The sequence below is a fragment of the Eurytemora carolleeae genome, unplaced genomic scaffold (genome assembly GCF_000591075.1).
Source record: "Eurytemora carolleeae unplaced genomic scaffold, Eaff_2.0 scaffold478, whole genome shotgun sequence".
Classification (NCBI taxonomy): domain Eukaryota; kingdom Metazoa; phylum Arthropoda; class Copepoda; order Calanoida; family Temoridae; genus Eurytemora; species Eurytemora carolleeae.
In genome coordinates this window covers 103,972-119,927 of record NW_019396378.1, presented here as the reverse complement: position 1 = coordinate 119,927, position 15,956 = coordinate 103,972, and the positions used below count along the sequence as shown (strand labels likewise).

The window sequence follows — 15,956 nt, the reverse complement described above, 5'->3', positions numbered from 1 at the left end:
TTTTAGTAAAGAAAAAAACGAAAAAATACTAAGCATTTAAAAAAAATCGTTTGGTATGATACATACCTAAAATATGTAAATATATATAAAATTCTTTACCAAAAAGTTGAGCATACAAATTTTTACGTAAATATACCTTAATCTCATCCTACTATTATATAACTGTGTTTAATCTCTTCCTCATATTCCATAACTGTGTTTAACCTCTTCTGATTATTCTATAACTGTGTTTAATCTCTTCCTTTTATTCTATAACTGTGTTTAATCTCTTCCTCATATTCTCTAACTGTGTTTAACCTCTTCTGATTATTCTATTAACCTCTTCCTCCTATTCTATACCTGTGTTTAATCTCTTCCTCATATTCTATAACTGTGTTTAACCTCTTTTGATTATTCTATTAACCTCTTCCTCCTATTCTATGCCGTGTTTAATCTTTTCCTCATATTCTATAACTGTGTTTAACCTCATCTGATTATTCTATTAACCTCTTCCTCCTATTCTATGCCATGTTTAATCTCTTCCTTCTATTCTATACCTCTTCCTTCTATTATATACCTGTGTTTTATTTCTTCCTACTATTCTATAACTTTGTTTAATCTCTTCCTACTGTTCAAACTGTGTTTAATCTCTTTCTTCTATTCTATACCTGTGTTTAATCTCTTCCTCCTATTCTATACCTCTTCCTTTTATTCTATACCTGTGTTTTATTTTTTCCTTCTATTCTATACCTGTGTTTTAATCTCTTCCTCCTATTCTATACCTGTGTTTTAATCTCTTCCTCCTATTCTATACCTGTGCTTAATCTCTTCCTCCTATTTTACAACTATGTTTAATCTCTTCCTCCTATTCTATAACTGTGCTTAATCTCTTCCTCCTATTTTACAACTATGTTTAATCTTTTCCTCTTATTCTTTAACTGTGCTTAATCTCTTCCTCCAATTCTATACCTGTGCTTAATCTCTTCCTCCAATTCTATATCTGTGTTTAATCTCTTTCTCCTATTCTATAACTGTGTTTAATCTCTTTCTCCTATTCTATAACTTTGTTTAATCTCTTCCTACTGTTAAAACTGTGTTAAATCTCTTCCTTCTATTCTAAAACTGTGTTTAATCTCTTCCTCCTATTCTATACCTGTGTTTAATCTCTTCCTCCTATTCTATACCTGTGTTTAATCTCTTCCTCCTATTCTATAACGTTGTTTAATCTCTTCCTACTGTTAAAACTGTGTTTAATCTCTTCCTTCTATTCTGAAACTGTGTTTAATCTCTTCTTTCTATTCTATAACTGTTTTTAATCTATTCCTCCTATTCTATACTGTGTTTCATTAAGTTTTTGATTCATGCCGTTAAAGTAAATTCAAATATTCAATAAAAAAAATTATTACAAGCATTTAACTAGCGCAAAACTTTTCTGTTTTTGTGGAAACCTGAAATATGGATATTGTTCTAGGCGTGTACAAGACAACTATGGATATTGTTCTAGGCGTGTACAAGACAACTATGGATATTGTTCTAGGCGTGTACAAGACAACTATGGATATTGTTCTAGGCGTGTACAAGACAACTATGGATGTTGTTCTAGGCGTGTACAAGACAACTTTTTCCGAAGTGCTGAATTTTTTTTTACACCAACACAATTCCAGCCATATGAATTGCAACTGACCCCTTAGCATGTCCTATCAACAGTGCAAGGCCTCCTGTGTTCTCTTAAGAATTGGTCCAATCTTAAATATTTCCTGTCTGGAAATTGTTTATCCGAACATTGTTACTTTATAAGATATCCCTTCAGAGATGTTTTTCTTTTATTGGTCAGCTGTCATCATCTTAACAGTAAAATTATGTCTAATTTTGTGCATTGTATTTGGAGTTTATTATTTTAGAAATAAAGCAAGCCCAATTTCTTGAGAGATTGGTACCGCTTTTTTGAACTAACAACATTTTTAAGAACGAGCAAAACTTATCGTGAAAAAGGGTTTTGTTCAGATAAAAAAATGAACGATGGATGAACATAATAGACCATTATTAAAAAAACGAACAATTTAAAATGGTTCGAAGGAACTTAAAAAACGATATTTTTTTAACTGAATGAACTAGTTTCCAAAATATTTTGAAAAACGAGTTTTTTTTAACTGAAGGAATAATTTTATTGAAGGAACAATTTCACTGAACGATCGGTCAGTGAGAATATCAACGTAAAAGATAAAAATATTAAATTTGTTTTGAACGTTTGAAAAAAAAATACTAAATGGGTCGTTCACAAACGATGAACAAACGAAATGCAAAAATACTAAACACGTTCATGTCTCTCTTTCCACATTATGCACACAATTTTGAATCTTTTACTATCAAGGATTTTTAGAGACTTAAAGTTTAGCTTTGGAGATTTTAATTTTGCTATTGTTACAGGATTAAGTTTTATTATACTCCAGACTGATGTTAAAAGAAAACAATGAAATATGATATTGATATGAATTGAATGCTGTAAATTCATTAATTAGTACATAGCAAATCATAACAATTCTATTTTCTATTTTCCCAGTTGATAATAAATGTTGGGTTAGGTCACACATGTTTGAGAAAGAAGAACCCAGACATCTGAGTTATTTTGATAAAATGCAGAAGTTAATTCAGATTTCAGAATGCGTTCAAAAATATTTCTATACTTCGTGTTTATTTTACTAATTTGACATGTCAAGTTAACAAATCTTAATCCAGAATAACTAATGCAACCTTATTTGAGGGGACAGAATGGCATCGATACTAAAATCTTTATAACAAAAATCCCTAAGTTCGTACAAAAACACCAAATATTGTACGCTTAGCAGTTAGGAACCGTAGCTAGTAATACTTAAATTTTCGTACTTGCATTAACCTTTGATTTTTTATCTTTTTGGCATTTATAGTCTCCTTTCTTTTTTTCTCCTCCTTTCTTTCCCTATTTTTCTCTTTCTTTCCTTTCCTGTACAGTTTTCTGCCTTATTCTATTATTTTGCTACTGTACTCCTTAGTTTTGTCTTTTTTTCTCCTTTCTTGTAGATCCCTTTTCTATTCTTCTTTCACTTTTTCCGTTCTTTCATGTGCAGTTTATTCTTTCTCCTGTAATAGTTCTTTCTCATCCTCCCCCCCTCCCCCTTTCTCTTTTTTTCCTCCTTTCTCCTTTCATAGTTCTTTCTCACCCTTCCCCCCTCTCTTCTTTTCCTCCTTTCTCCTTTCATAGTTCTTTCTCATCCTCCCCCCCCTCCCTCTTTCTCTTCTTTTCTCATTTCTCCTTTCACGTAGTTTTCTTTCATTGTCCTTTCTGTTCTCTCTCATCCCCCCCCCCCCCCCCCCCCTCTTTCGCTCTCTCTTCCTCTCCTTTCTCGTTCATTATTCATTGTTTTCTAAACAATCCATGTAGTACGGAAATTTGATGATCTCTAGCCACTGTGCCTAGCTGCTCCAGGTTTTATATCACATTATGCAGTTGCAGTCGATCTATTTAACGATAACAGCTAGAACCTTTATGCATGGGAATGACTGCACAATTTAAAAGAATGCATAAACATGAGAATAATAAAATGTTGAAGCATCAAAGTTTAACTGCTTAACAACAGAAATTTTTATTTTCCCTTTATTCCCATGATGTTAACCCTATTTACCCCGGGGGGGGGGGCAATTTGATTCCACCCCTATAGTTTTTTTTGCGATAACTCAAGAAGTATTTGAGCTAGGAAGCTCAAATTTTTCGTACTTTTACAATTAACACCATGCCCATCACTTATGGCTAAAAGCTGGGCTTTTATACCTACTGTCTGAGTCTTTAGACATACTGCCTTAATGCCTTATTTTACCTATACTGGACTAAATCTATAATTAAACCTACTTCCAGTCATTGGAATTCAACATTTTATATCTTTGGAAAGCCTATAACAAAAGCATCCAGATTGCACAATGTTTGCAAAAAAAATTTGCACAGATTTTTGCACAGACGCCTATAAAGAGAATTTGCAGACTTTCATTTTTCTTGAATATTTTTGCTTAATGACTACATTTCGCAATAAATATTTTTTTTTTTGTAAATTTGCCATTTTTTGCAGATTATTGAGCTCAAGGGTTTCCAAAAACGTATCAAATGTTATAGATTTGTATCGCAATACGGGTCGGAAATAAAGGGGGGGGGGGTAAATTTTAACCCCTCCCACACGGAACCAGGCATGAAACCAGACGTCAGGGAAAATGGGGTTAATGACTGTAATTTACATTTTACTTTCAGAATGATGTGGATTTTTTATTTATTAAGCAGTATCATGATTGAACGTGTCGCTGGCAAGGAGTGCACCTTCTCTAAAGACTGCTTCGCCGAGAATTGTTTAAATACAACTGATCATTTACAGGCAATGTATTGCGTTAATTCAAACTTAAATTTTTTATCATTTTTACTTTTTCAATTTTTTAATAAAAAAGCAATGATGTAATTTTTCACTAATCTCCGTTTCTCTGTATTCATCAGCAGTAATAAATCAATTAGGTTTGTTAAGCCATAAACTAATAAGTGAGTAAAGAAAATAAGTGAGTAAAGAAAATAAAGAATAATCAGAGGCTGTAGAATTCGTGATCATGATTTCCTTATATTTTAATACTTATAAAGTGGACTGTGTAATACTAATGTGAACTATTTAGCTTCCGGGAAGCTTATCTCTATCGAAACCCTGCAGCCTTTGCAAGTTTGGAACCTGCTTCAAGATTCCTCAAATTGATGGAACAGAGTGTAAAGATGTTATAGATTGTCCTTGCAGGTTGTACAGATAGGCCTAGTGCTTTTTTAATGGTTGCAAATCAGAGCTGAAAACTTTAGAATGGTGGATATCAAGATTAATTTGCTTAAACTCCAGGTTTTAACTAAACCCAAGATTATTTTAAAACGCGCATTCGATATCCAATAAAGAAGTTAAAAATTTAATCAAGCAGCGTAACATGTTAAGATATACTCTTTAACCGTTGAAAAACTGGAGCCGGGAACTTTTGAATGGTGGATATCGGGATTAAGGCTTAGTCCACTCTTTTTCTTGATCTCGAGATTAACATAATCTTGCAAGATTATCTTAAAAGTGTATGAAAAACGATAAAATTCAAATTAATATTTAATCATCTGAGAAACTGTAGCAGCCAATCAGAGAAAAGCAGGCAACCAATGAGAGAACAGAAATATTCTCATTGGAGAAAACACGGATATCCAAGGAGATAGAAAAAGAGTGGATTAGGACTAAAATGAAAAGTTTCCACAGTGGATATTCGGATCAAGAAGTCAGGAATAAAGTTTATCCATTCTAAAGTTCCCAGCTCTCTGTTATGATTTCTGGTGTTGATGGTGTCATATCAATTGAACTAAACATTGATTGAACGAACGTAAGTTTTGGATTAATATTTATTAAGACTAACGTTAGAAATTACAATAGTCCTAAAATATGTTTTAGTAATTTCACATTAACATTAATAAATTTTTATTTGTTTAAATGCTTGAAATTCAATCGGATATTAGTTCAATCGATATAGCATTGTATCTGTAATTGCTATCAAACGTAACATTTAAACAGTAGAAATAAAAGAGGATTCTAAGAATAAAATCAAAAGTGTGCATTGGATAATCAGATTAAGCGATCGTGATTAAGGATATCTCATTCTAAAGTTTTCAGCTCAGTTAAACTTACTAAGTAGGAACTGGTTTATCCCTTTCACGATGCTTAAAATCAAGGAGTAATTCTTTCAAATGTTTTGTGTTCGATCAGCAAGCTTGACCTAGAGTATCAAATTTTCCACCAGAATTTTTCTTGGCGGAAATTTTAATTACCGGAAAAGATGAGCCGGAAAACGGAATTCCGGTAATTTTCCGTCCCGGAAAAAATATCAAAATTTCGGCGGAAACAGAAACACAGGATGTTTTATTAATAATTTTTAAATGCAAACTGTTGTATAAATGCAGTCTAAGAACCTTTAATGATACTCATGCTCATAATAGTGAAAACCTTTTAACTTTGATTGACTAATTAAAAAAATTTCATATCTTACTTTTGATTTTTATGTAATATAATTCTAATAAAGGGACCGTTCACTTACTTGGGTATAATTCGAGGGTAAACTAAATAGGCTATTAGCTATTCATTGGTATTAATCTAATCTGTGGCCTGAGAAAAAGCCGATTTTTCATTCAGAATTCCAGCGCAAAGGTATATGATACCTTTGCATTTACACTAATTGATGCTTTTTGTCAAAATGATGGATTTTTTAAAATTTTCAAATATTAAATTAAATTGCAGTATCTAATAGTCTTTATTTTTTATCAAAATTATTTTAAGATTGTCAATTCTAAAAAAATCTAGGATTCGGTTTGTCTGAGATAAAACTTGTTAATTTGGTAAATCATATTTAAACACAAAAGACGTTGATTTCTTGCTAATTCTAAAATCAAATGTTTTTATTTTATTATGTATAATGGCTGACACATGATGCCGTTGTAATATGATAATTTTAGATTTTATTGGGCTGTTGTTACTGAAAAAGGCTTTAAATAGTATCATACCAGAATTCTAAGCAATAAATCGACTTTTTCTCTAGTCATAGATATAGCTAATAGTCTAAATTAGTTTACCATTATATTACCCACTTAAGTGAACGATCCCTTTAAATACCTATTTAACAGTACCCAAACCCCAGAAACCTGCTTCTGTCAATTTGGAAAGTGTTTTTCCGATCCAAAGGTAAAATATTTTATTTTACAATTTATGTTGAATGTTTACTGAAGCTTCCTGTGAGTAAATTGGGTAGTCTTTTTAAATTAATTTTTCAAAAATAAGGGTTTTTAGTTTTCTTTGATGATGTGGCTTTTTTCAAGTTTCATGACAAAGATATATAGTAGTGGTAGTGTATAAAAACCTTCTTTTTAAGATCTAGATATTTATTTATGTATCGACGTTATATAAAGTTTACAAGATTGTTAGAACGGATTTAACAAGAAACTATTTTACGATAATTATCGTCTTCATACATTTGTAAATCCATTAAGGTAAAATCTATTATTTTAGGGATACATAAAAACAAGTTGATCATTATTGAACAGTTTTTAAACTTTTTAAGGGTATATATTCTGCCAGGGTCTTTGACATTTTGTATAGTTAAATAAAAGCAAACCTTTAAAACATTTTTTTTATTTTCATTTTAAAAATTTCTCAGAATTTTTGAAGTGCCTATAACGAAATATATACATGAGGTTCAGGTTTCAAAGATAATGAGGTTGTTACTCTATTTATTACAGACCTTCCATTAAAAGCCAACATAATATACTACTAACTTTACAAAAGTCATTAATGCATGAATAATATTTATGTGCATGAGAACACCTATTCCCCCATTCCAGGATAAGTTTGAGTGTAGAACATCTGAAGAATGTTCAAACTATGAAAAATGTTCCAATAAACTCTGCACATGTTCAGGTTAAAAATCAATTGTTTAAAACATTTTTCAATTTTTTAATATTTTGTTAGATTTGTAGGTAACCTTTGCGAATACCAGTGTGAGACTGCTGAGGATTGTGAGAAGGGCGGATACTTCTGCAAGAATGTTTATAGACCTGAGTTTAAATGCAAGTAGGTAGGTTGATTATATCAGACTAACACAGAGGAAGCGTTAAACCAGTTCCTTAATCTTGATATTAGTATCCAATGTGGGCACAATTAAATGTGAAGATCAAAGCTTTGTCCCTTCAATTAAGTTATCACTGGGCATTAATAACACCGGGGGTATCAATAAAAAGAATTAAATTAATTACTAGCGATATAAGATGGCGATCAATGCTTGATCCTCATATTCACAGCACAAAAGTTCTGGCTTCAGAACATTAAGTTGTGCCCGCTCCTGTATATCTGCCATAGAAATTATTGTACCTGAAACAAATGCCTTACTCCAATAGTTCTTTAAGTTTGTATCAATCCAGATACAACTCTCTCTGTATTCTTAAGTTTGTATCAATCCAGATACAACTCTCTCTGTATTCTTAAGTTTGTATCAATCCAGATACAACTCTCTCTGTAGTCTTAAGTATGTATCAATCCAGATACAACTTTCTCAGTATTATTAAGTATGTATCAATCCAGATACAATTCTCTCTATACTCTCTACAGAGAACTAGCTCTGACCGTAATCAAACAGAGTTCTATTCAACTAACTATATTTTAGGTTTAATGATACAGGTAAAAATGTAATTGACCGATAGGTCTGTTCAAAGATTAAAAAACATAGTTATATATACAAGACATGTTTATCAGGGTTATATACAGGTAGGTTCAGGTTTCCAATATATCGGGGTTATTACTATATTTATTACATACCATTTAAGATTTAGCTGCTATCATTTTGATCAGTACACACAAATCTGCGAATTAAAATTCGGAATAGCTTGCAGTATTCAATTTCTTCTCTGTGTTACTGCACTGTGTAGTGTACATGCATCCTCCTGTAAAGAGTATGAAAATGTACTTTCCAATGTACATAAACATATGGAGTGAATCCGGCCATGCAACCATAACATTTATCAAAATGGCGTCTTAATCACTCATCCCATATGAAAAAGTATTATCACTCAAATGCCATATGTTAAGATTCTCTGAAGAATGATATTTTTAACAACATCTTCAAAGATCTCCTGACAAACCCACAAACAACACTAAACTATTTTCTGAAAATCCCCAGTAAACAAGATTATTAGAGTTGAAAAAGATTGTTTATAAAATTTTCAAAAAACCCATTTTAAGGAATATTTAAAAGACCACCTAAAAATATTCTTAAGAATCTTCTGTTAAACAACACCTTGAACAATCTTCAGAAGAAGAATCTTATGTAAAACAACATCTTTGCAGATCTAAGAATCTTATGTAAAACAACATTTTTACAGATCTTAAGAAGAATCTTATTTAAAACAACATCTTTACAGATCTTTAGAAGAATCTAATGTAAAACAAGATCTTTACAGATCTTTAGAAGAATCTTATTTAAAANTTTTATGTACCAGGTGTGAGAAGAATATTTTTATGTACCAGGTGTGAGAAGAATATTTTTATGTACCAGGTGTGAGAAGAATATTTTTATGTACCAGGTGTGAGAAGAATATTTTTATGTACCAGGTGTGAGAAGAATATTTTTATGTACCAGGTGTGAGAAGAATATTTTTATGTACCAGGTGTGAGAAGAATATTTTTATGTACCAGGTGTGAGAAGAATATTTTTATGTACCAGGTGTGAGAAGAATATTTTTATGTACCAGGTGTGAGAAGAATATTTTTATGTACCAGGTGTGAGAAGAATATTTTTATGTACCAGGTGTGAGAAGAATATTTGCGTTGATGAGAAAATTGCTGAAGAATGTTCAAACATCAAGGATTGTAGCGAAAAAGGTCAAAACATAAATCTCACAAAAAGCCACCTAAACAGCTTAAAATAAGCTTAAATTAATTGAATTATAATATGATATATATAATAAAACAAGACATTTGTATATATATGTTGTCTATAGCCGGCTGAACCGATTGGGTTAAATTTGTTTGTTGAGACTCATGGGTGTTATAGGCTAAACAAATTCGAAATTTTTTAAAAAATATATATAAAAAAATTTTAATATTTTTTTCAACAAATTAAAAATTTTTTTTTTCACGGGCAACGCCGGGCTCTTCAGCTTGTATACAATATTTCTTTTTATATTACTGAGTTGAAAACCCCTTCCCCCTTTCTAAATTCATTTTGAGGGTTAATAAAATTCTACTAGCATTTTTTTTTCAGGAAAATGTTCCTCTGATGAGCCCTGTGAATGTTCTTCTAAAATTTGTAAAAAACCTTCCTGGTCCACCAAATACCCAGCAAATAATTGCAGAGATAATTTTGTAAGTCCTTTCTCTGGTTTGGGGAAGGGCACATATGAAACTCTAATTGGATATTTTGATTTTTCTTCTTGAAAGAATCTGATATGATCACCAATTATTTGATAAATTTTTTTGTCTGCAGGATTGTAAGTCTGTGCCTAACTGTGAGAAAGGGAGCTGTACATGTGAGAATAAAAAAGATGGCTGGGGATCATGCAAAACTAAAAAAGAAAAAGAATCTTCAGAAGATGGAGATAAAGAAGATGAAGTTGTTACAATTGAGATTGAAAATTTTAACGGGACAACTTCACCAGCGGAAGTAATTGATCAGCCAGAAGCGATCATTCAAAGTCTTATAGTTAACAATGGATCTGAAACAAATTCAGCAAATTTAGAAAATGCAATTGACCCATTGAAACAACAAAATGTACTAGGGCAAGACTATATAGCTTTACCATCTGAAGTAATTGATCAACCCGAAGTGATCATTGAAAATCATACAGTTAAATATGAATCTGAAACAGAAAATTCAAATTCAGCAAAATCAGAAAATGCAACAGATCCAACTAAACAAAGAAGTGAATTAGGTGAAGGCTATAATCAAGGAACCAAAGGAAAAGGTATGACTGGAATGAATGCTGAAACTATAAACCCTTCAGTAGATATATCATCAAATGGCACTCAGATTATTCTTAATGTAACAAATGCATTCTAAATGTCAATCAAAACAAGAATTTAAGAACTAAATGGTTTTGAATTTAATATATACTAGCTGAAGGGCCCGGCGTTGCCCGTGGACAAAATTTTTTTTAAAAATGTTAAAAAAAAATAATTAAAAAAATTTAAAACTTTGGAAGAAAAAAATTCTAATTTATTTTTGCCTATAATACCCCTGGCCACCCATGAGTGTCTACTAAAAATTTCAGCCGAATTGACCCAGCCGTTTGGCAACATATATATACATGAATGTCCTGTTTATTATATAGATTTTTGATATTCACTAGTCTAAATTGTGTATAAAAAATCCGGTTCTCTGGTTGTTAAACCTCGGAAAATTAAAAACAAAAAGAAGATAAAAATCTGAAAAATATTTTAGTACATGGCACCACAGGGCAAGGTACTAATGCAAGGAAAGTTAATTGCGGTCGCGAATACTCTGCGTACATATTGAAACCAGTTCTCTCTGGGCGGAATTTATAAAGACGAATAGGTGCATCAGTGTTCGTTTAGTATCCGAGGAGGTTAAAAGCATTAAATTTTGATAATTCACATAATAGAATATTTTATTGATTTTTTATGTGAAGGATGGATCCCTTGTCAGGCTTCGACATCCGTCTTGTGTTTACATCACCGCCCAGAGACAGTACACTGCAGTACAAAAGATGCGTACACCTTTGAAATAACTTTCCTTGCATTAGTACCTTGGCACAGGGAAGAGATTGAAACATTCCTTGATGAAATATAATCTCTGATTTGAAGCCAGTTTGAATATTGTACTTCATGAACATCTCGCTGCCAGTAGCAGGGATCTTTTTAACTCAATTAATGGATTAAATTGTTTTATTTGTTAAAACAGCCATAAATTGTGTAAACAAATTACTTTAAGCAAAGGTGATACGATTTAATCAATTCATGATTCTATCACATCTTTTAGGCAATAGAATGAGTAAAAAATGCCAGCGGAACCAAGAAAAGAGAAAGAAAACGATAAAAGAAGAAATTGAAAAAGATCTTTTAAAACTGTTGCTGCCCAGGCAGAGCTGGAATGGCTTATGATTACTTAAAACAGTTCAAAAATGTAAAATAAAGGTTTATTAGAAATAAAAAACGAAAATATTGAAAGATTATCAAAAGAGATATCCAAAATAAAGAGTGCTTTTTAAGACCTCATAACCTGTCCTAAAAATTAGTTTAATGAAGCAGGAACATATGGCAATTAGTGTTTCCAACGCAAGTGGATTTTACATCCGCACAATTCCGTCCAACTTTCTTGCGTTTGTGTTTCAACTTTTTGATATTATTCAATTTAAACCTTATGGCACGCAATAAATGCAATTAATTATTGCACAATTCCTTTCAACAACAAAAAAATCAATTTAAACTTTGGTATGCATTGCCATACACTAAACTAAACTGCACTAACATTTCAGTCTCAAATGCTAAAAAAATTAAATTTAAGCTTAATCTTTTGGTTTATAATATTCATTTGCAGCATGATAACCAGAAAACTCTGGCATAGGAAGACGACATTTTAGACTCAAGCAGACCAATGTAACTGAATCAGTGATTTAATAAGATACTAATTGCTAATTGCTGGTTTGTTAATTTGTAACGACATTAAATAAACTGTGATGTTGTCCTTCTGTTCCATAGTTTTCTGGTTCGCACTGTAGCAAAATATCTAATTTTGATTAAACAAACCTTACAATTTTAAAAATTTGAAATCTGCTGAAACAATTGTGAAACTTGGTCCTCGATTATTTTAAAATCTACAGAGATATTTCCATTCTTGTATCTGCTGCATAAATTTTGTAAGTCGAACAGTTAAAAATATTGATCTTTAGATGGAAAAACAATTCCGTTGCACGCAATTTCGTGCAATTCCGCGAATATTTAATTCGTTCCTTTTTCGAAATTATAGCGCAATGAAATGGCGCAAGCGGAAGCAACTATTGTGCGCAATTCCGCGCAACGGAATTCCGATTGTCAATGATATTTTGTCTAAATTCAACTTTCGTTCATAAAGAAACGATATTAATTAATTTGACTTGGTTTTTTAGCCTTTTCCTTGTCATTTTTAGGTGGGTCACCCTTTTAGTACTAAAATAAGTGCTTTTCGAACCTATTTTTCCCTTAAGATAAAAAGCTTATCATACATGCTTTTGAGAAATTAAAAAGCAGCAAATCTTTATTCTTCAAATTGAGAAGTTGTGAAAGAAAGTCACAATAAAGTTCCAATTTAGATTTAAATATTAAATATTTTCAATTATTTCTCCTCTTAATATAAAACTTTAAAAAATAATATTATCGTTCTGAACCTGTGGGTTTATTTGCCAAAAACAATTTATTCTGTTAAGAAATATATTTTTCTCGATGCCGGAAAGACATTTTTCCAATTTTTTTCATTGAGCGCTGTACAATGAACATTGTATACTTCATGCACTTAGTTTCCCAATCCCACTCAACTTACTCACTTAGAGAGGGGTGTTAACTGAAACTTAGTTTTTTTGTGCATCGGAAGATACTGTAGAAGTTACCTTTGATATTTCAAAATATGAATTCTGTCAGATCATATAGTCTTAGTTTGAAATATCAAATGTTTACACCATCAATTTAGAATTCAAAATAATAGAAAAAGAAGATGATAGAAGAAATATTAATCATATAATATTACTGTTTTCTACAATCCGGAAGTGTATATCCTATATTCAGACCGGAAGTTAATATAGATATTCTCCATTATTTACTAACATGAGTTGGGAGGAGAGAAAATAGTAGATGATGAAGGATTGATGAGGAGCAAGGGATGGGGGGGGGATATGTTTTTTTTTATGCAAAACATTCTTTGTTTTAGTATATGACAACTGGGATTCTTTTCTTTAGTTTTTGTAGGGCTTGATGTCGTTCCTGGGAAACGATCGTTTACTGGAACAAACGTTATTATCAAGAACGATGCCTTCGTACGAAAAAAAACACACATAAAAAGCGTTCTTTAAAATAACGAACGTGGAAAGAAGGGTAATTGGTTGGAAAGAATAGTCAGCAGTCGTAAACGTTAAAAGTCAGGAACTAGTTCTAAATCTGAAGGAATCGAGTCTTTACCACAAACTCAAATGTTCTAATTCCTATCTAACTTTACAGATCTAACAAAATTTACAGTTTAAAATATCAAAATATCTCAGAACAGAACGGAAAATGTTCGAACGAGGAACGAAAGATTTATCAATAGGCCCTCGTTCTAGAACGAGGAACGCGTTAACGACTAAAAAATATGAACACGCCCATCTCATTTTTGGCGGCTTAAAGGGACTGTAAGCGTAATTGTGTAAAAAAAATTTTGTAATTTTTAATTTTAAACCCCCTCACTGACCTCAATCTCATCTGTCCTTGCATTTGAAATATTGCTTTAAATCAATTTACAAAGAATTAGGTGGAAGAATATAACATTTTTACTTTAAATCTTCTTAGGTTCAATTATACATTTTATTAGATTGAGCAATTTCTGGGTTTATTATTACAGTCTAAATGTCAATATCGTTTTATACGATCAATTAATAAAGATTGATATCAAATTACTCAGAAAAATGCCCTTTATATGTTAATTTTAGAAGAGATATCTACATTCTTTTCTTTCAATTGATTGTGGGAGAAATCCATGATCGAGTCCGAGTTCATTGTTGCAGAAATCCACCAGATGTAGTTTATTGAAGTAGAAATCCTCGAATCCCAGTTTATTTATTCAGAAATCCAGGATTCCCAGTTTATTTTTACAGAAATTCACGAGTCCCAGTTTATTTTTACAGAAATCCACGAGTTCGAGTTCATTGTTGCAGAAATCCTTATAAGTCCCACTTTATTGCTACAGAAATACTTGAGTCCAAGTTTATTTCTGCATAAATCCTCGTGTCCAAGTTTATTTCTGCAGAAATCCACGAGTCCCAGTTTATTTCTACAGAATTCCACGATTCCCAGTTTATTTCTACAGAAATCCACGAGTCCCAGTTTATTTCTACAGAAATCCAGGAGTCCCAGTTTATTTCTACAGAATTCCACGAGTCCCAGTTTATTTCTACAGAATTCCACGAGTCCCAGTTTATTTCTACAGAATTCCACGAGTCCCAGTTTATTTCTATAGCGTTGCTGAAAAAATATAAAATGTTCAATTAAAATAAAGAAAAATTAAATAAAAATGTATTTGATAAAATACGAGAAAATGTACTTTTATTGCATCTTTTATTCATGGAGACTCTTTTCAGATCTAGATATGATAACTTTGTCAGGATTTAATTACAAAGTTTTGGTAGTTTTGCTTTAACCAGGGGATGTCAGACTGAGTTCTTGGTTGAAAGGATGAGAAAGAGCAAAGGGTGAGAGGGAGTGTTTCTCATTAAATACAGGGAGTGTTTCTACAAGATACATCAGTAAATACAGGGAATGTTTCTACAAGATATAACAGTAAATACAGGGAGTGTTTCTACAAGATATAACAGTAAATACAGGGAGTGTTTCTACAAGATATAACAGTAAATACAGGGAGTGTTTCTACAAGATATAACAGTAAATACAGGGAGTGTTTCTACAAGAAATAACAGTAAATACAGGGAATGTTACTATAAGAAATAACAGTAAATACAGGGAATGTTACTACACGAAATAACAGTAAATACAAAGAATGTTACTACAAGATAGAACAGTAAATACAGGGAATGTTTCTACAAGATACATCAGTAAATACAGGGAATGTTACTACAAGAAAAAACAGTAAATACAGGGAGTGTTTCTACACGATACATCAGTAAATACAGGGAATGTTCAGTAAATACAGGGAATGTTACTACAAGAAATAACAATAAATACAGGGAATGTTTCTTCATAATATTACAGTAAATACTGGGAGTGTTTCTACAAGATAAAACAGTAAATACAGGGAATGTTACTACACGATACATCAGTAAATACAGGGAATGTTACTACAAGAAATAACAATAAATACAAGGAATGTTACTACAAGATAGAACAGTAAATACAGGGAATGTTTCTACAAGATACATCAGTAAATACAGGGAATGTTACTACAAGAAATAACAGTAAATACAGGGAATGCTATTACAAGATAGAACAGTAAATACAGGGAATGTTAATAAAAGAAATAACAGTAAATACAGGGAATGTTACTACAAGAAAAAACAGTAAATACAGGGAGTGTTTCTACACGATACATCAATAAATACAGGGAATGTTACTACAAGATAGAACAGTAAATACAGGGAATGCTACTACAAGAAATAACAGTAAATACAGGGAATGTTACTACAAGAAATAACAGTAAATACAGGGAATGTTACTACAAGA

The 15,956-nt window shown here is 31.6% G+C and overlaps 1 protein-coding gene across 1 annotated transcript; it reads left to right on the top strand.

Moving 5' to 3' along the window:
- Positions 1–1,434: 1,434 nt before the first annotated feature.
- Positions 1,435–11,726, top strand: LOC111702040 (uncharacterized). The gene is made up of 10 exons (XM_023473563.1): positions 1,435–1,586; positions 4,253–4,373; positions 4,660–4,775; positions 6,677–6,734; positions 7,391–7,466; positions 7,526–7,619; positions 9,349–9,422; positions 9,805–9,905; positions 10,027–10,504; positions 11,539–11,726. The coding sequence occupies exons 1-10, from the start codon at positions 1,435–1,437 to the stop codon at positions 11,658–11,660; spliced, it is 1,392 nt and encodes a 463-aa protein (XP_023329331.1). The 3' UTR covers positions 11,661–11,726.
- The last annotated feature ends 4,230 nt before the right edge of the window (positions 11,727–15,956 follow it).

Bases quoted from the DNA above. Each gene is read 5' to 3' on its own strand.
- LOC111702040 (XM_023473563.1), top strand. From the start codon at position 1,435: ATGGATATTGTTCTAGGCGTGTACAAGACAACTATGGATATTGTTCTA. The intron at 1,587-4,252 runs GTACAAGACAAC...TTTTACTTTCAG, and splicing joins ATGGATGTTGTTCTAGGCGT to AATGATGTGGATTTTTTATT. The intron at 6,735-7,390 runs GTAAAATATTTT...CCCCCATTCCAG, and splicing joins AGTGTTTTTCCGATCCAAAG to GATAAGTTTGAGTGTAGAAC.